At 41.9% G+C, this 21374-nt stretch overlaps 1 protein-coding gene across 8 annotated transcripts in view; it reads right to left on the reverse strand.

Moving 5' to 3' along the window:
- STAG2 (STAG2 cohesin complex component) overlaps positions 1–21374 on the reverse strand; it is a 182897-nt gene that overhangs the window by 87751 nt on the left and 73772 nt on the right. For all 8 annotated transcript variants that reach the window (XM_073361285.1, XM_073361289.1, XM_073361284.1 and 5 more), the window contains exons 3-6: positions 20537–20615; positions 13690–13851; positions 12468–12564; positions 11205–11281 (exon numbers count right to left, since the gene is read on the reverse strand). In XM_073361285.1, the coding sequence (XP_073217386.1) occupies positions 11205–11281; positions 12468–12564; positions 13690–13851; positions 20537–20615 (415 nt within the window). The remainder of the gene's footprint in view (positions 1–11204; positions 11282–12467; positions 12565–13689; positions 13852–20536; positions 20616–21374) is intronic.

Genomic DNA, 21374 nt, shown 5'->3' on the forward strand with positions numbered 1-21374 from the left:
CCATGGACACCCAAGTGGCTGCCTTCACAACTGGTAATCGGCATGTTATTCAGAAAAACTATCAATGTGGAGAGCGATTGAGTGGAGTGCATGCGAGCACAAGATGCGGGCTGAAGATTGTGGTGTTGGTAGCAGAGGTAGATGCACTCAAGATCCATTTAGAAAGACATTGTTTGAATATGGCCAAACCCTTTGATCTTTCGGCAATTTAGAGGAATAAAAGTGGTGAATGAACGATTTGGTTCTGTCAAGGTAGAAGGCTAGTGCCTGTCTGACATCTAAGGTACGTAGCGAGGCTTTGTGCTGGTTGCCACGTGGCTTGGAAAAGAAAGAAGGAAAGTTTAGATAGTTGGTTTAGATGGAAAGAGGACAGTACTGTGGGTAAGAATTTTGAGTGAGGACGTAATGTGACCTAATGTACATAGAAGCTTGGAGCATGGCGGGGGGGATGCCATGAGGGAACCTATGTCTTCTACGTAGGTCAGGCGGATGTAATCGCCACAAGAATTGCAATTTTCATGGATAGGAGCATGTAGGAGTAGCTTGCCTGTGGTTCAAACAGGGGCTGGTGATACAGCGTAGAATGAGGCTGAGATCCCACGGTGGGGTGGGGTCTCCTACTTCAGTGTAAAGGTTTTGGATTCCTTTAAGGAATCTTTTTGTCATTGGGTGGCTAAATACCATCTGACCCTCTATCTGGGAGTGGAATGCAGTAATGGCAGCCAGAACAGAGATTGTGAATAGCCCCGATCTCTTGAGTTCCAGGATGTAATCCAGAATGATTACAGTGGTAAAGGAGTGGTAATTGATAGGATATTTTTGTACCTTTTCCAATTCCATAGGTACATATATCGATTGGTTGGGCATCTGTTATTTAAAAGAATTTCTTTTACTCCTTCCGAACAGGTTATCTCTGGATCCTGGAACCACGAAGGAGCCAAGCCTTCGGATGGAGAAGTTCTAGATTCGGATGGAAAACCTGGCCTGTCTCCTGGGAGAGGTGGTGTGGAGTCGACTGCATGGTGATTGGTGGACAGACCACCATGCACAAGAGGTAAAGATATACCTGTTGTGGCCATGTGGGGGCTATGAGGATGACCCTGGCTCGTTCCACTTGTATCTTGTGGAGCACTCTGAATAATAGGGGAAAGGGCTGGAAAGTGTAGAGATGGGGTGCATCCACGTAATGAGGAAGGTGACCCCAACAACTGGTGACCTAGACTTGCCCTTGAGCAAAATTGTGGGCATTTACCATTTTGGGGAGTGGTGAACAGATCTATGTTCAGGAATCCCCCAGCAACTGAATATATGTTGTAGGGTTCTTGTGAGAATCTCCTGCTCAGTGAGTCTACTGTGGTGCTTAGATGTCCAGGTAGATACATGGCAGAGATGTTGATGCCACGTTGCATACAGCAATTCCGCAATTTCAGAGCTTCAGTACCCTATAGGGATTGGAACTTTGCTCACCCATCTGCTGATGTAAAACATGCAGGCAATGTTGTTTGCCATTACTTTTAGGGTCCTTTGTCTGATTATTGGTAGAAAATGTCAGCGCGCATCGTGGACTGCATTTAATTCTAGGAGGTTGATGAGCAACATGGATTCTGAGGAGGATCACTTGCCTGTACCATGTGAATCTATAGATGTGCTCCCCAACCAAGTAATGAGGCGTCGGTCGTCAGTATCAAGGACAGAGGTAGTTAGAGGAAGGGGAGACATGCCGACATTTGAGGGTTGCATCATCAGTCTAATGAGTCCTTGATCTTGATTGCTATCAAGAACAGTTTGTTTAGGCTGTGTCGGTGAGGTATGTAGCCATCCCTGCAGGCAGCTCAAATGTAATCTGGGGCATTTCCCAACGAATGCCACAGCCATATCACCGAGTAGCTGGAGACAAGTCCTGGTGGAGATCCATGGGCTGGTTCTCAAAGTGGAGATGTCACTGCCTATTGCAGAAAATCTGTGACCTGGGAGAAAGGCTCTGGCCTTCATAGCAGTGGCTCTCAACCTTTTTGGATTATTGTACGGCTTTCAGGAGTTAGTTTGGTCTTGCGTACCCTCAAGTTACAACTCATTTAAAAACTAGTTGCTTACAAAATCAAACATAAAAATACAAAAGTGTCACAGCACACTATTACTGAAAAACTGCTTATTTTCTCATTTTTACTATATACTTATAAAATCAATTGGATTACATTTCAGTGTATAGCAAACAGAGCAGTATAAACCAGTCATTGTCTTTATGAAATTTTAGTTTGTACTGACTTCGCTAGTGCTTTTTAGCATAGCCTGTTGTAAAACTAGTCAAATAGTTGATGTACCCCTAGAAGATCTCTGCATACCCCCAGGGATACATGTACCCCTTGTTGAGAATCATTGCTTTATAACATCCATTTGGGCCCCCCAATAAATTCCTGATGCTATACTGGCATCAGTATCAATTTTTGTATGTTTATCTGGAGGCCGAGGGCTGAGAAAAAGTCCATCGTTTTTCTTACATTTACTTGTCAATTCAATTTTGCTATGCACAGAGCAAGCATTCATCTAGTGGAATTTATTGACATTCCTTGCACAAAAATAAATATATTGAGCTAACGTTCCACTGACCATTTTTTTTTTCATAAAAAACTAAAATAAAACCCCCAGACAACAAAAATATTTAGTATAACCAGTGCTAGATTAACAGAAGGGCCATGTAATCACAGAGTTATACACCAAGCTCATGAGCCAAGGAACTATTAGAACATTACAAAACCAGTAACTGTAAAACGCTAAACTATTACCCCTCAAAAATAACTAGTATCTACTTTATTTCTGCCTCTAAAAAAAAAATCTAAAAGTGAAGGGAGAAGGGAGAGACCAGTGTGCATATGTAAAAGATAAAACAAGTAAAACTGGTAAGTGATTTACTTTTTCTTTCATTAATTGCTTCTGCAGATCCCCATTTCAAGAGACTAACTAGCAGCAGCATATTTCCTAAGGAAAGTTAAAGTGTACTTAATTAAAAAGTGATTAAACCACTGTCCTGAAACAACTTCCAGACTTAACTCCAAGCACCAGAGAGCATTGCTTTGTGATCGTATAACCCCAGGTGTCAGCGTGATAGATTTTATGAAGATATGCTCCTTAAACGGTAGCTAATGATTATCTAAAATATTTTCCCAATCTCTATGGCAATATAATTCCAATCTGGTCGTAACAGACTTGGACACAATGTATAATCCAATTAGACAAGGTACTCACCCTGTGCAGCAACGTCTATATAGTGCTGTGTGGTCCAAATGCCCTCAGTTCCTTCTCTACTGCAGAGTCAATGTATGAACTCCGAAGCAGAGGGGAGGAGGGTGGGTAATGGAGCACCCATAAGGACAAACATCTCAAAGAACCTCAGTTACTGTACAGGGTGAGTAGCCTTCTCTTCTTCGAGTAGTGTTCCTAGAGATACTCCACAGTAGGTCACTGTAGAGCAGTGCCCCTAGTTGGAAGGCTGGGGCTTCGGAGTGATTGCTACTCGGGAGGATAGGACTGTATGTCTTGGTAGTGCATCTGATGCTGTGTCACGGGTGATTGTGTAAAGATGACTGAAGGTGTCCATGGACACCCAAGTGGCTGCCTTCACAACTGGTAATCGGCATGTTATTCAGAAAAACTATCAATGTGGAGAGCGATTGAGTGGAGTGCATGCGAGCACAAGATGCGGGCTGAAGATTGTGGTGTTGGTAGCAGAGGTAGATGCACTCAAGATCCATTTAGAAAGACATTGTTTGAATATGGCCAAACCCTTTGATCTTTCGGCAATTTAGAGGAATAAAAGTGGTGAATGAACGATTTGGTTCTGTCAAGGTAGAAGGCTAGTGCCTGTCTGACATCTAAGGTACGTAGCGAGGCTTTGTGCTGGTTGCCACGTGGCTTGGAAAAGAAAGAAGGAAAGTTTAGATAGTTGGTTTAGATGGAAAGAGGACAGTACTGTGGGTAAGAATTTTGAGTGAGGACGTAATGTGACCTAATGTACATAGAAGCTTGGAGCATGGCGGGGGGGATGCCATGAGGGAACCTATGTCTTCTACGTAGGTCAGGCGGATGTAATCGCCACAAGAATTGCAATTTTCATGGATAGGAGCATGTAGGAGTAGCTTGCCTGTGGTTCAAACAGGGGCTGGTGATACAGCGTAGAATGAGGCTGAGATCCCACGGTGGGGTGGGGTCTCCTACTTCAGTGTAAAGGTTTTGGATTCCTTTAAGGAATCTTTTTGTCATTGGGTGGCTAAATACCATCTGACCCTCTATCTGGGAGTGGAATGCAGTAATGGCAGCCAGAACAGAGATTGTGAATAGCCCCGATCTCTTGAGTTCCAGGATGTAATCCAGAATGATTACAGTGGTAAAGGAGTGGTAATTGATAGGATATTTTTGTACCTTTTCCAATTCCATAGGTACATATATCGATTGGTTGGGCATCTGTTATTTAAAAGAATTTCTTTTACTCCTTCCGAACAGGTTATCTCTGGATCCTGGAACCACGAAGGAGCCAAGCCTTCGGATGGAGAAGTTCTAGATTCGGATGGAAAACCTGGCCTGTCTCCTGGGAGAGGTGGTGTGGAGTCGACTGCATGGTGATTGGTGGACAGACCACCATGCACAAGAGGTAAAGATATACCTGTTGTGGCCATGTGGGGGCTATGAGGATGACCCTGGCTCGTTCCACTTGTATCTTGTGGAGCACTCTGAATAGTAGGGGAAAGGGCTGGAAAGTGTAGAGATGGGGTGCATCCACGTAATGAGGAAGGTGACCCCAACAACTGGTGACCTAGACTTGCCCTTGAGCAAAATTGTGGGCATTTACCATTTTGGGGAGTGGTGAACAGATCTATGTTCAGGAATCCCCCAGCAACTGAATATATGTTGTAGGGTTCTTGTGAGAATCTCCTGCTCAGTGAGTCTACTGTGGTGCTTAGATGTCCAGGTAGATACATGGCAGAGATGTTGATGCCACGTTGCATACAGCAATTCCGCAATTTCAGAGCTTCAGTACCCTATAGGGATTGGAACTTTGCTCACCCATCTGCTGATGTAAAACATGCAGGCAATGTTGTTTGCCATTACTTTTAGGGTCCTTTGTCTGATTATTGGTAGAAAATGTCAGCGCGCATCGTGGACTGCATTTAATTCTAGGAGGTTGATGAGCAACATGGATTCTGAGGAGGATCACTTGCCTGTACCATGTGAATCTATAGATGTGCTCCCCAACCAAGTAATGAGGCGTCGGTCGTCAGTATCAAGGACAGAGGTAGTTAGAGGAAGGGGAGACATGCCGACATTTGAGGGTTGCATCATCAGTCTAATGAGTCCTTGATCTTGATTGCTATCAAGAACAGTTTGTTTAGGCTGTGTCGGTGAGGTATGTAGCCATCCCTGCAGGCAGCTCAAATGTAATCTGGGGCATTTCCCAACGAATGCCACAGCCATATCACCGAGTAGCTGGAGACAAGTCCTGGTGGAGATCCATGGGCTGGTTCTCAAAGTGGAGATGTCACTGCCTATTGCAGAAAATCTGTGACCTGGGAGAAAGGCTCTGGCCTTCATAGCAGTGGCTCTCAACCTTTTTGGATTATTGTACGGCTTTCAGGAGTTAGTTTGGTCTTGCGTACCCTCAAGTTACAACTCATTTAAAAACTAGTTGCTTACAAAATCAAACATAAAAATACAAAAGTGTCACAGCACACTATTACTGAAAAACTGCTTATTTTCTCATTTTTACTATATACTTATAAAATCAATTGGATTACATTTCAGTGTATAGCAAACAGAGCAGTATAAACCAGTCATTGTCTTTATGAAATTTTAGTTTGTACTGACTTCGCTAGTGCTTTTTAGCATAGCCTGTTGTAAAACTAGTCAAATAGTTGATGTACCCCTAGAAGATCTCTGCATACCCCCAGGGATACATGTACCCCTTGTTGAGAATCATTGCTTTATAACATCCATTTGGGCCCCCCAATAAATTCCTGATGCTATACTGGCATCAGTATCAATTTTTGTATGTTTATCTGGAGGCCGAGGGCTGAGAAAAAGTCCATCGTTTTTCTTATGGCTTCAAACATGTTGACTTTGGAGGGATCATTGAGGAGGCAGTTGTCTAGGTATGAGAATATTGCAATCCCTTGTTTGCACAGGTGTGCCGCCACCACTGAGAGGACCTTAGAAAATACCCTAGGTGCTGCAGAGAGGTCAAAGGTAGTATCTATTATTGATAACGGTCAGACTACAGAACAAATCTGAGGACCTGCCTGTGGGAGTGTGTATGGCGATATGGAAGTATGCATCTTGGAAGTTGCGGGCCGAGAACCAGCTCCCCTATGCTAGTGCTGACAGTGTGGCCATCTTGAAGCGTTGTAGTTTGACCAACTTGTTGAGGTTCCTTGAGTCTAGGATAGGTCTACACCCGATAGATTTCTTCTAGATCAGAAAACAGTGGGAATAAAATCTTTTCCCTCTCTGTTGGAATAAGACCAGTTCTATGGCTTCCAGTCACAGTGGTTTATTTCTTCTTGAAGGTGGTGTTCGTGAGAAGGGTCCATGAAGAGGGACAGGGAGAGGGAGAGAGGAACAGAGCAGAATACCCCTTGCTGGCAATTTCCAAGACCCACTCGTTGGAGGTGATTTGTCGCCACGATGGGTAGAACAGGGTCAAACGGTCACCAAACTCATAGATTACTGGAGATGATTGCAGCAAATGGAGCAGAGAGAGGCATCTCGGGGCCTCAACCAAATGTTCAAAATTGTTGTTGGGAGGTGGATGGGTGGGGCATAGTCACTTGTGCCTATGACCGTCTGCACTTGGGAGGTGGTCTCTGTCGCCTACATTGTGTATCATAATGCTGTTGAGGGATGAAATGTGGAGGTCAAGATCTTGAGGCAGATTGATATCTACCCTGTCTTCCCTGCAGCGCTGGTGTAGAGGTGTAAAGGATGTAGAGACTCATCAGTGTGCACAGCAAGGAGTTTAGATCCTTCAAAGGGACTTCCACAGTGCTGTGTACCTCCCTGAGGAATCCTGAGAGATGGAGCCATGAGGCTCATTTCATCACCACAAATGTTGCAATGGAGCAGGTCGCAGTGTCCTCAGCATCCAGAAAGGCTTATAGCATTGTACAGGCCAGAAATTGTCCTTCTGCCACCAGTGCCCAGAACTGTTCCGTTTTTTCTTCTGGGAGATGTTGACTGAACTTACGATACTTGGAATCATTCACAAGCTTATATTTGGCTAGGAGACCCTCATAATTAGTCATTTGGAACTGGAGGGTAGCTAAAGAATATACTTTGTGACCGAAGAGGTCTAGCCTCTTCCGGTCCCCGTCAAAAAGGGCTGTTCTGGAATGCATTGTGATCCTTTCTCCTGCACTGCATTGACTACGAGGGAGTTCAGAATAGGCGAGAAAATAGGAATTCCATGTCCTTAGCGGGGACATAGTACTTCTTGTCTGCTCATTAGCAGATAGGTGATATTGATGCTGGGGTCTGCTAGATCACCTTGACTGGGTCCAACAAGGCCATGTTGATTGGGAGTGCAATCTTGGGAGTGCAATCTTTGCTGATTTTACTCAAGGAAATTCTGCACCAAAACCTAAAAAATTCGCTCAAGAATTCCCCAGAATTCCCTCAACAGTACCCCCAGAATCAACACCACCACTAACTTGTTATGCAACAGAAACATCCAAAACACCAGTAATATATCTGCATGTAACCAAGGAATGAAGACTCTGGAGAAAACTCCTCTGGAGCTGACCTCATGGTTCCAGTGTGGAAATAGCATGGGCCTTTCACAGAAAACAGAATGGAATCATCTGTTATCTCTCCATCAAAAGCCTTAGGATATTAGCAGCTGGCGAAGAGATATTAGAGGTAATATGATATTTGTACTCTTGGTAAGTAGAATGCAGGGCTTGCTCAAGGGACATACACACGTGCCCCCAAATGTTTACAATGGTTCCACAGCTACACTGCCAGGTGTGCTATTCCTATAGCCTGGCTATACAGAGTCAACATCATGAAGAATGCTGTTTAGTTGGGTTAATGGGTGGTTGTTTGAAAGATTTTTAGCCATCCTACAACACTTGTTTCTCAAAGTTACAATCTAATCAATCAAGTCAGTGATTGCTAAGAAATCAAAATAAGTAATGAACATCTCAGACCAACACCACACTTTTTCCTCTTAAAATTATATAAAAAGAGGAAGGCAAAATAATTTTATCAATACTTGTTGAATGACTGAACGGCATTTAAACTTACTTAAAAAAAATCCCTTTAGATCTTAGGAAGTCCTACTGATCAACTCCACTCCATTCTGATATTGCAAAAGTTCAGCAAAAGGTATCATTCTATGATGCAACAACTAATAAGTCTTCTGAAACATGTACCCAACTTACAAAGCTCAAGTCAGTCGTGTGTGTGGATGTTGCAAAGACAAAAAGGTGCAAGATAATAAAAATAAAATAAAAAGATAAAAAAAATAATTTTTTTTGAAAAGTTTATCACATGCAAGACGAAGACAGACCTTAAGAACTAACTCCACATTTCAGTAGACTGCTCTCATAACTATGTCATCACAGAATAATGCTGAACAGAGGAAGATAACAGGATACAGTGGGAATTAAACAAGATTTTTAAAACTGGACGTAACTAGTTTTGTACAGAAAACTTTCACTGTATTAATTTGGGGTGTATTATTTATCACAAACAAGTTTTCAGTTTTTGCTTTGCATTTGCCTCCAGGCTGCAACAAACCAACAAAATGACATCAAGTCTCGTCAGGTATTACTGCCTTCATTATGAACTTCCTTGATTCAGTTACGAACTAAACACTATTATAAGTGAAGCTTCTGTGCATGAATATTATAGGTACTGGAAGTCTGCACTGTTAAATAGTCACATAAAACCCATTTTATCATTTGATTGTGTGTGAAAGATCAACCTTCTTTCTAACAGAATTTATAATCATGTTGAAATTAAAACTGGGAGTAGCTTTTAAGTTCCTAGTTTACCCTTTAAAAGATTTAGTGAACATTTCAAGTAATCGGTATATCCTAAATTATGAACCTGCTACACTGGGTTTAACTATGCCACCAATGGCCAAAATAATTACCAAGCACATGGAATAGACTGCTTATGTCCAGAATAGAGCAGCAGTACTTGGACCTGTCTGAAATAGTAGCAAAAGGAAGACGTAGACACCAATTATACAAATGCAAAAAAATGTGGATTCTGTTTCCTGATACATTTGGATAAAGAATGCTAAAATAACCCAATAATGCCAGACGTCCATTCCACCTGATCTCTCTTTTTTTCCTCCCTCTCCCCCATCCCCTTTTCTGCCTATTTGTGTGGGCGTTTTTTTATTGTTACCCCTACCCTGTTATATCTATACAGTGCAGTTGTAGCCATGTTGGTCCTGGGATATTAAAGAGACAAGGTGGGTGAGGGTAGTATCTTCCTCAGACCAACTTCTGCTGGAGAGAGACACAAGCTTTTGAGCCACACAGAGCTCTTCTTGAGGTCTGGGAAAGGTATGCCAAGCATCACAGCAAAACACAAAGTGCACCAGATTGTATAGCATAAGTAGTTAGCACATATTGTAAGGGACCATTCAAGGCACAGTGGACCACTAACACCTCTGCAATCATAGGGCAAAAAGAGGGTTAGTGCGTTACAGATTGTTGTAATAAGCATAAATCCAGTGTCTCTGTTCAGTCCATTATTTTTAATGTCTAGCAAAGTTATGAATATAAGTTCCCAGGCTTGTCTTTTGAAAGTGTTGGGCAGGTTCCCTTTGAGGATGAAGACAGATAGGTCAGAAAGAGAGTGATCACTTTGTGAAAAATGTTCACCCACAGGTGATGTGGTGTCTTTGTCTTTTATCATTTACTTGTGAGTTCATTCAAGAGTATGCATCAATGAACTGAGCTGAAGCTCACGAAAGCTTATGCTCTAATAAATTTGTTAGTCTCTAAGGTGCCACAAGTACTCCTTTTCTCTTTATTCGAGAGTGTAGCGATTATGGTTTCACCACATAGTTATTATTGAAGCACTTAATGCATTAAATGAGGTACACCACATGCGATAGGTATGTGTAGGATAGATGGCTCTTGAGAGATGTTGTGGGGGATGTTGATAGCAATGGAGATACATCTGCAGGTTTTGCATCTGTTGTTCTGGCAGGGTCTGGTGCCACTTTGAGTTGGTGTCCTGGTCTGTGGGGAGCTTGCCTTTGATGAGCAGCTCGGAGAGGTTGGGTAGTTGTTTGAAAGCTAGAAGCTGGGGTTCATCAGAAAAAAGCTCCCCACAGACAACATTCCCTTACAGGTGCTAACTACTTATGCTAAACAATCTGTTCCACCTTGCACTTTGCTGTGATGCTAGAAGTACCTATCCCAGACCTGAAGAAGAGCTCCGTGTAGCTCAAAAGCTTGGCTCTCTCACCAACAGAAGTTGGCCCAATAAAAGACATTACCTCACCCACCTTGTCTCTCTAATATTATAACTATGTCATATTGTCTGATTTTGCAGTTTTGACAAGTTGTGTAATTACATAATTTTATGGACAGCCTGTGAAATGTGCAGTATTTGGTGATATACATAAGCTGTAAATCATTTACAAATAAAAAATTAATTTAAAAAGTAACCTGGAAGCAGATGAAGTTGGACGTTTCCTATAAAAACTGTTGATGCTATTGAAAAAGCTTTCTTTTTAAAATGATATCAGGCTCAGCCACTCCTTTCACTAACTCTCTTCTTATACTGACACTTTAAACTTTAAAATATTCAGTTTTTTAAAAATGGGAACTGCAATCAAATATCCTGCTAACTTTCTTTTAAAAAAAAATTTTAAATTTCTCATACTCAGACTAAATTCAAATGTAACTTAAAAATCCACAACACTGTATGCAATAAAACTCTCCATTTGATTTCATGATGAAATGATGCATTATTTGAGATTTTTAGTCATGGGATGAGTTACTAACTGGTTATAAACTCTTGTCAAATATGGTAATTTTTCTAATGTCAACTTTTTCCCCATGTTATTAATATATTTTATAGTTTAGAAATTTATTACTGGGAGCATTATCATCCAGCTATCTAAATAAGTGAATTTCAAAATCATTAGATTGTAGGAAATTCTCAGAACTCGTTTGCGTTAAAACAGTTACCTCATCAAATTCTTCAGTCATTTTTCGGATTATTTCAGAATTCTGCATATGTCGAAACATCTCTGCTGTAACAACTCCTACAATTCAGACATTAGATTATTAATACTGTAGATATAAAAGAGGCATAACAGATTAGCTAGCATCTGAAAAAAGTTAAACAGACAACTGTCAATTTATAGACTTAACATCTGAAGTTTTTCATATAAAATACAATTATACAGAAAGACAAATATATGATTTAATCAAACATATTCATTGTCTGTACACTTTGGAGCACTTCTAATGTATCTATTGATGTTAAACAGCAGAAGCACCCGCATATATTTTGGGGAACATTATATATACTAATTTAATTTATAAGATTTATACATTCCCCTTCAAATCGTAAAAAATTTTAGGAGTACATCAAGTTTTTAGTCTAAAAACATGGATTGGCTGGCTCCCATTTCTAGAAGTACAGATGCAATTATTATTGAGAAATTCAGTTTGATACATTTGAATACAATCATTTTACAAAGTTACATAATATTCTGCAAAACAAAGCAATTGAGAGATAATCACTAAGGATAAGATATTTTAAGGTGACATGCTCAACTCAAAATGAAACAAGGAGTATTTGAATGAGGAATAACATGACATCTTATATCTTTCTTTTCATCAACCCTCCCTCCCTCAAAAAATCCAAAGGCAAAAATAAACCAAAAATCAAACTTTAAAGGCTGGAAATTTATAATTCAAATTTTAAGGCAGGAAGGACTAGAACTACTGTAGAGATAGGTTGCTCAGAGTTCTGAATGAGAGGAATCACTGCATCTTTAGGATTCTCTCCAGCCAACTAAGACACAGCAATGACAAGGTCAAGAATTAACCAATCTCCACAATCCTCACCCAGAGGTCTGATGTGGTGTGATGCCTTTGGTGACAAAGGGTATGTTTATGTTTTATGCTATAAAATGAATTATATCAGTGTAGTTATTCCCTATTCTGTACAGAATAGCTATATTGATATAAAGTACTTTTATACTGGCATACCCGCACCCAGTCTAGGAGGATTCTACAGTTTTAACTATACCAGTATAATTAATGCAGTACAACTGCCGAGTATAGACTAGCCCTAAGAGTGAGAAGGCACTCACTACACTGTCAGCATAATAGCAAAGACTACTGAAGAGAGATTTGGCAGGCAATTATCTAAAACAAAGTGGATTTAGGATAGCTAGGGAAGTATTTTAACTTAATATGTTTCCAAAATATACATCTTACCTTTGCAGCCTGAACACTGAATAAAGAAGTTGATGAGGTCAAGAAGCGCTATATCTCTGTCATGTTTGTATGACTCTATCCAGTCATCCACTACAGACTGGGTCATGGGGGGAAGGCAGGGGGAAGAGATAGAGAGAAAAAACAAAAACTCTTTATTAGTTTTTAACAAATTGATGAGAAAGTGAACTGTATTTCTCAACTCTTCATAGGAGCACACAAATGGAGATTTTCTTCTCCCATTAGCAAAATGGGACCCTTGAAATTTACTGACTGATACCAAGTAAAAGTTTTGAATCATCCTTTACTATTACAATACTTTCCTTCAAGAAATGGATGTCTGTTTTACTCTGTAAATATATACAAGCACAAAACTGACCATTAAGTGTGTGCAACTGACCAAAAAGCATATAAATATTGTGCTTCCTCCAGCTGACAGAATTTAGTGCAAAGGCCCTGCAATCCTATTAGTAAGGGGAGGTAGAGAAGTGCCTGATCAAAAAAATTAATGAGCCTCAAATTTCCTGGCAAGAATCCAATCCAGCTCCTGCTCATGTGATACAGATCTGCAATAGATAACTTCTGTTGCACTAATTTGTGGCAGAAATTGACTGACCTTTAGTGATAGCAACTTTACTCAATATCAGGAATTTTATTCTTGCCCATTTTAAGAAGAAATCCCATGTTACCCTTAGTTATTAAATGGTCACAAAATCCTTCCTGTTAAATGTTTGCTAAAAAGCTAAAGTAGGGAGGATTAAAGCTAAACACTGGTCACCCCCACATACTTTATATTGCAGCTTTATTGTTATTATGTGCCACTGATAACTATAATCATGATCTATATCTGACTATTTAGTCATTCAAGCTACTTAAAGGGATAAGTTAAAAATCATATGTAAACAAATGAAAACATCCTATATTTGAGAAATTATATTGTTAAAAGTCTTTCCATTTTATGTCAGTATTTACACATTAGTTTTCATTTCTCAATTAAAACGAATTCAATAGGTCAGCTTCACATTTAGGTTCTTAGTGATGCAAAACTTGGGTTTCAAACACCGTAGGGGAATATTTGTTTAAAGAGCTTGCCTTTAACATTTGTTTAAAAATTGGGGGAAAACCTGTGGTGGGTTTAATTTTTCTAAATACTTGTTTTTACTAAATTTTCAGCCAAATTTAAAGTTGAGCATCCCTTTAAGCCCTAAAGAGACTCAGATCTTACCTGCATAGCACTCTTGCCCATTTTAACAACCTCAAATAGCATCATGTTTTCCACACCATTCTGTTGGTGATGTCCATTCATCCGGTTTGGACCAGCAGGTTTCCCTCCTCCGTTTGCACCTTTCCCCTTTTCTCCTGGGCCTTTTTTCCCTTTTTTACAGGTCTGCAATCAAATCAAAAGCAACTTTCAAATCACTACAAATGTAAGAACATAAGAACGGTCAGATGGGTCAGACCAGTATCCTGTCTTTTGACAGTGGCCAATGCCCGGTGCTTCAGAGGGAACGAACAGAACAGTTAATCATCAAGTCATCCATCCCCAATCACCCATTCCCAGCTTCTGGCAAATAGAGACAAGGAACACCATCTCTGCCCATCCTGGCTAATGGGCACTGATGGACCTATCCTCCAGGAACTTATCTAGTTCTTTTCTGAACCCTGTTATAGTCTTGACTTTCACAACATTCTCTGGCAAAGAGTTTCACAGGTTGACTATGTGTTGTGTGAATAAAAACTTTTTTGTTTTAAACCTGCTGCCTATTAACTTCATTTGGTGACCCCTAGTTTTTATGTTATGCAAAGGAGTAAATAACACTTCCTTATTTACTTTCTCCACACCATTCGTGATTTTACAGACCTTGATCATATCCCCCCTTAGTAGTCTCTTTTCCAAGCTGAAAAGTCTCACTTTTTAATCTCTCCTCATATGGAAGCTGTTCCATACTCCTAAATCATTTTTGTTGCCCTTTTCTGTACCTTCTCTAATTCCAACAGCTCTTTTTTGAGATGGGGTGACTAGATCTGCACACAGTATTCAAGATGTGGCCGTACCATGGATTTAGATAGAGAAAATAGGCTATTTTCTCTCTATTATTTATCCCTTTCCTAATGATTCCCAACATTAGCAGCTTTTTTGACTGCCGCTTCACATTGAATAGATGTTTTCAGAGAACTACCCACAATGACCCCAAGATCTCTTTCTTGAGTGGTAACAGTTAATTTAGACCCCATCACAGAATATATGTATAGTTGGTGTTATGTTTTCCAACATTCATTACTTCGCATTTATCAACACTGAATTTCATCCACCATTTTGTTTCCCTGTCACCCACTTTTATGAGATCCCTTTGTAAGTCCAAAGGGGACTGCGAAGAATTAACTATCTTGAGTAGCTTTGTAATCAAAGTTATCAAAATTTTAACTAGAATTACTATCAATACAATTACAACAATATTCAGGGTTTGCGCATCTAAAAAAAGTTACTCACCTTGTACAATAATGATGGTTCTTCAACACTGTGTACCTATGGGTGCTCCACTCTAGGTGATTCCCGAGAAGTAACCACCACTGGAGGCCGGGACTTTGGAGTCGAGTCTGATACAGAGGTTAGTACTGCGGCACTGAATTTGGCATCTGCAGATGAATCCCCCAGGAGGGCACAGTTTTCTGCAAAGGCATGTGCAGATGTCCAGGCAGCTGCTTTGTAGATTTCGGATACAAAGATACTCTTGGAGAAGGCAATGGATAAGGAGACCAACCTCGAAGAATGCGTGCGTAATGAAGATAGGGGTGCTATATTATGCAATTGGTAACAGAATCTAATACAGCTGGAAACCCACTTACAGAGTCTCTGAGCTGAGATGGCTGCAGATAGGTCAAAAGGTATAGCAGAGAGGAAAAGTCTTGGAGATTTCCTGAAAGTTCCTGTCCTGTTCAAATAGAAGGCCAAAGCTCTTCTCATGTCGAGCGTATAGAGGATGGCTTCCCTATTCTCCTCATGAGGTCTGGGATAAAAAATTGGAAGCTGAATAAGCTGATTCATGTGAAATGCAGAAGTCACCTTGGGAGTGAACTCTGGATGTGATCTAAACGTGACCTTATCAGGAAAGAACACAGTAAAAGAAGAATGTACCATCAAAGCTGCTCTCTCTCCTATTCTTCTTGCAGAGGTGATGGCAATGAGGAACATCCTCTTCATGTAAAGGTCAGTTACTGAACAACTGGCCATGGGTTCAAATGGTGGTACAAACAGTCCTTTTAACACTAGGTTAAGATCCCATTGGGGAGTGGAAGCCTGGGTTGTGGGAAGAGGTTTGCTATGGCTTTAAGAAATCTCTTCACAGTGAGGTGAGAGAAGATTGAGTATCCTTCCACCTGCTAGTGGAAGGTTACAATTGCTGCCAGATGAACCTTCAGAGAACTAAGAGAGTCCAGATTTCTTTAAAGTCAACAGGTAGCCTAAGGCTACCGGAAGGATGGCTGCAGTAGGAGTGATGCGCCCTTGGGCTGGCACCAAATCTGGAACATCTTCCATTTGTGAAGGTAGGTATGACAAGTAGCTCCCTTCCTACTGTGTAATGGCATCTCTTGTACTTCCTCAGAGCAAGATGTCTCTTTGTGCTGGAACCATGAAGGAGCCAGGCTTTGAGTTGTAGAATCCACAGATTGGGATGAAGAGTGTGCGTCTCGTTCTGCGACAAGATGTAAGCAGTGATTGGGAGATTCATCAGTGAACATGCCAGCTGTGACAGATAAGGGTACCACATCTGCCTGGGCCAGGTGGGAGCAATCAGTATGAAGTTTGCTTTCTCACTGATTTTCAACAAGACCTTCAGTAATAGAGGGAATGGGGGAAAGGTATAAAGAAGGCCCTTGTCCCAAAGGAGGAGGAGAGCGTCTCCCATGAAGTGTCATCTGATCCTGGCCCTGGAGCAGTACTGTGGATGTTTCTTGTTCTGGTAAGTAGCAAACAGGTCTATTACTGGTGTCGCCCACTGTCGAATATGTCATGGAGTATCACCGACTACCTCCCATTCGGAGCCGTGTGGGAATCTGCGGCTGAAACTATTGTGTTCTGTATTCCTAGTAGGCAGGCGGCTGATATTAGGACATTATGGGAGATACTTTAGTTCTATAGTTTTATTGCCTCTACATGCAGGGAATGAGACCTGACACCTCCATGTCTGTTTATGTAATACATGCAGGCCTTGTTGTCTGTCATGACCCTTGTGTGTGTGTGTCTTTGATCAGCGGCAGGAAGTGAACGCATGCATTCCTGACCACTCTGAGTTCTAGCAGGTTGGTGTAGAGGCATGTCTCTCCTGGAGACCATTTGCGTACGACCACTGTATTGTGTGACCACTGAGATGCACACCCCATCCTATGAGGGATACATCAGTGGCCAGGAGTAGAGAAGGGGAAGTGTGAGCAAACGGGATTCCTGTACTGATGTTTACCGGGTCCTTCCGCCAGTCCAAGGATTGTTTGATCCTGGTGTGCATTGACAGAAGTTTGCTTATGTTGTCTCTGTTCTGCCTGTGAACTGAACCATACTTGGTAGCACCTCATGCATAATTTGGCATGAGCAATAACTGATGTGCCCACAGACATGTGTCCCAGAAGCTGGAAGCAATGTCTGGCCGAAATTTGTGGGCTAGATTGTACTGTGTCTATCAACACGGATAGACTGAAAAATCTATGATGTAAGAGGAATGCCTTCACCTGAATGGAGTTGGAGGTCAGCTCCTATGAACTCAAGCCTCTGTACCCATGTTCAGGTAGATTTTTGTTCACTGATCTGTAGGCCCAGATTCAGAAGCAGGCTCCATGTGGCCTGAGTGACTTGTTGGGCCTCTGTGAAGGACCATGCCCTGAGAAGGAAATTGTCCAGGTAAGGATAAATCATGATGCCTTGAGAGCGTAAGTGGGCTGCCACTACAGAAAGGGCCTTGGAGAATACCTTGGGGGCCAATGAGAGTCCGAAAGGCAGTACTGTGTACTGGTCCTGGCTCAGCATGAATCTGAGGTAATGCCTGTGACTTGGTATGATAGAAATGTAGAAATATGAGTCATGAAGGTCAAGGGCCGAGAATCAATCTCCTTCCTCTAAGGCTGGAATGATCATAGATAGGGTGACCATCTTGAATTTCTGCACTTTGATATGCTCTGAGGTCCAGTATGATACTTTGGTATCAGGAAGTAGCAAGAGCAGAAGCCTTTGCCTCATATATACAGGCACAGGTTCTATAGCTCCTATGCTAAGCAGATGGTTTACCTCCTGATATAGTAGACTCGTGTGAAAAGGTTCCCTGAAAAGGGACAGGGAAGGGCATGGGAGAGGGGAAGTGGGGAAAGAGGAGGAGAAATGGATGTCCCTACAGATCGAAGGGTTGCCCACAAATCCTTCCATACGTGAAGAGACGAGTTGCTCTTTTTGGAAAATAACTTCATCCTCCTCAAAAGGAAGGTCCTCCACCGTGGTTGGAACCTCTTTAGGGAAGCCGGACAAATGCAGCCACGAAGCCCATCTAATAACAAAACAATGGCCATGGAAATTGAATGCAGCGCCATGTTGGCCACATCTAATGCAGACTGGAGGAATGTTTTAGCCACCAGCTGGACCTCAATTATGGACCTGAATTTGTCTTTATGGAAGTCCAGAAGCTGTTCAATAAAGGAACTGAGTTTCATATCATTCTAGTAGTCCTATTCTGGCAGCAAAGCCTGGTAATTTGTTACACAGAACTGGAGGGCGGCTGATGAATATGCCTTTTTGCCAAACAGGTCCAGACGCTTCCCAACCAGACATAGGGGGTGGATTTAAACTGGGTCTGGCAGCCCCTAGAATTAACCACATCCACGACGATGGAATCAGGAGGCAAGTGGGAAAAGGGAAATTATGTGTCCTTCGCTGGCATGTCATACTTCTTGTCCATCTGTCTGCATGTTGGCAGGAGGGACACAGGGGTCTGCCATGACTTTGGCAGGGTCCAGGCATGCCATTAACTGGGAGGGCCACTCTGGCAGAAGTGGAAGAGTGTAAAATGTCTACCAATTTGTGGTGAGGCTCAGTCACTTCCTGCAAATGTATTTGTAGAGCTTCTGCCACCCTCTGAGCTAGGTCCTGGAATGATTTAAAATCATCAGCCACAGATAACGGAGAGGGCATCACTGCCTCATCTGGTGAGGATGATGAGAAATTAACTTGAGGAGTGTCTTCCTCCTCTGACCCCGCCCCAACTTCCTCCCTCGACTGCTCAGGGGATTCCAAAGCTTTCGAAGTTGCAGATGAAGAAGGGCGACTCCCTGCCTGTTTGTATGCCACACTAAGGGCCTGGGAGGACTGCTGCCTCTGAGCCTGCCAATGGTCCCAGTATGGACACTGAGGATACGGAGCCAGTGGCTGGTACTATGGTTGGCCAAACCATGGAGTCTGATATCCCTGGTGCCCACAGTGAAATCGGGCCCCACATAGTGGGTAAAACGATAGTGGGAACCCAAGTCCTCTTGCTTACTTCCCGACTCAGACGATGAGAAAGGCAGTGCATGGTAGAGAAATGTCAGCGAGTCAAATACTCTGTGAGAACTCAGTGCCAGGGCCCAGTACTAAGTAGGGGCGAGTCCAGTGCGTCGGACACCAAGAGATCCGTTGCACTCCAGAAATCCTGCAATGCGGATGGGGTCGGTACCAGTAGTTGTCAGTGCCAAAAGGCTTGTACCAATACAGTCAGAGATGTGGACCTGGCCATGCAGTCCGTTGTCATCATGCACATCAGGGTCAGTACCTGGGCCAATGTCTGTGCCAACACAGCCTTTCCCATTGCAGATCTCCCATGCTTTTTGATGCCCCTGTTGTACTGGTACTTCTTTGCCCGTGCCAATCAGGTCTTTGAGCAGACCGACTTGCTCAGTCTACTTGGTACCACACTTGCCCAGAGTACCGGCTTCAGGCAGCTTTAGCACAGTCAGTACTGATGGAGCCAGAGATCGTTTCTGACTCAACTGGGTCTCACTACGGGGAGTCACAGACCTTTCCTTAGTGGTCTTGAGTGAGTGCCTCATCTTCTTGGGATCACCTCCCTTCAAAGTAGAAGGCTGCAGTAAGTTCTCCCCGGGCTTGCGAAACACATTTTAAGAATGGTTTCAGAGTAGCAGCCATGTTAGCACATATTAACAACATTTGGTACTCACCCTGTAAATACATTACGCAAGAATATTCATGATCAGTGAGTTATTCATTCTTCAATTATATCTTTACATGCCACCTTTTAAATACAGATTATGACAACAGTGCTGAGTATGGCAGGCCTGACAAGAGCTGCTGACACAGACTGGGCCTCTGTGTCACAGTGAAGCTCTCCCACTGACAGGACTTGTCCGAAGACGAGGCAGCTTGAGCATCAATGAGTGATGCCAACAGTATTGGAGAGGGGTGTGTGAGCGTGTGTGCATGAGATTACACCCCTACTGGTTGACAAAATCAGCGAGTGGCTGGCTTTCCCTCTTACACAGAGCAAATGGTTTGAGGACCTCCCTCATTAGGACCAGATCTGACAGTATCTGAGCTTCAGGAACTACAGAGATAGTAATGTCCTCCGGCCTGGTGCATCTAGCCCCGGACGTGAGGAAGCAGGTTGGGCTTCTTTCCCTTGGTGGTGCCAGTGGTGTTGGTCTTGCCAGAGGCTTTGGCACCTGCAGCTCTGTCTCATGCTATGGGAATACCATCAGTGTGGGTCGGTCAGTGTCACCATTTATGCCCTTCGTTTGGAGCCTGAGAAGATATAGGGGCACAGGGCACATACCAACAGAGACAGCTAGCAAACATCTTCCAGTCTCCGATCTGGAGCACATGCACACCCAGAGTTTGTACACACAGGATCATCACTCACAGAAGAAACAACAGATATGTAACGTGTTAAGAACTTTTTTTAAAAGAAATTTTAGGTATTTCTAGTTCAATTTTTTCCCCACAATGGTACAGCCACCTAACCCACATTAAAACAATTCTTGCACTTATCAGTCTGCACACAATTTCAAGTGTTTCAATATCCCCGATAAACTGAACATACTTTTCCTTTGCCTTGTTTTTGATTTTTTCCTTCAATATCTTCAAAGTCTGTATCAGAAGAAAAGTGTGTTTCAGACTCCCTGTAATGACAAACAAATATTTACATACTACATCAGAAACCTTACTGTCAAAATAATTGTAGCAATATTATCTACATCTTCAATAAGATTATGTCAACTCAGTATGAACAAATATTTAAATCTAGGCCTTTCATTTTAAATCCATTTTGTCGTAACAACTAATTAACATGCTAGAGAACCATAAATAAAAGGTTCCTTCTGCTGACAATGCAGGAAGGTGTCTTCTGTGAAATCAAATGGCTATGGAATTTTCTTTCCTTTTTTAAAAACTTACAGAAATCCAACTATTGAACCTTGAAGCTGGTTGAAAAATTTTGAATTTTCAACAAAAAAATTCACAAAAAATATTCTGGCTTTTTCAACCAGCTGTGTTAGACAATAGATAAAGAGATAGGAAGAATCCTGATCTAACATATTTATGCACACCACTTAGTTATCTTTACCTAGTTAAACATACTTGAAGTAGCTTTGTATTTTATCAAAACTCAAATTTTGTAAAATTTAAATTGGACAGCCAAGAACAACAACATTCTGTGTTTAATTTTAATGAAAATGTTGACACGCTGTTTGCTCAAAATACATTTACATGTTTTAAAAGTCTTGAATACATTGAGACTATATCAGGCTGCACGGGTGAACCACCCCGAGTTCCTTCTCCACCCACCAAGTCTCAGAAGAAAACTCATAAGGAAGGAAGGTAGTGGAACACATCTTGAAAAATTACAGTTATTGCACAGAGTGAGTAACCTCTCTCCCTCT

Source organism: Lepidochelys kempii, chromosome 9, assembly GCF_965140265.1.
Source record: "Lepidochelys kempii isolate rLepKem1 chromosome 9, rLepKem1.hap2, whole genome shotgun sequence".
In the NCBI taxonomy this organism is placed as follows: domain Eukaryota; kingdom Metazoa; phylum Chordata; order Testudines; family Cheloniidae; genus Lepidochelys; species Lepidochelys kempii.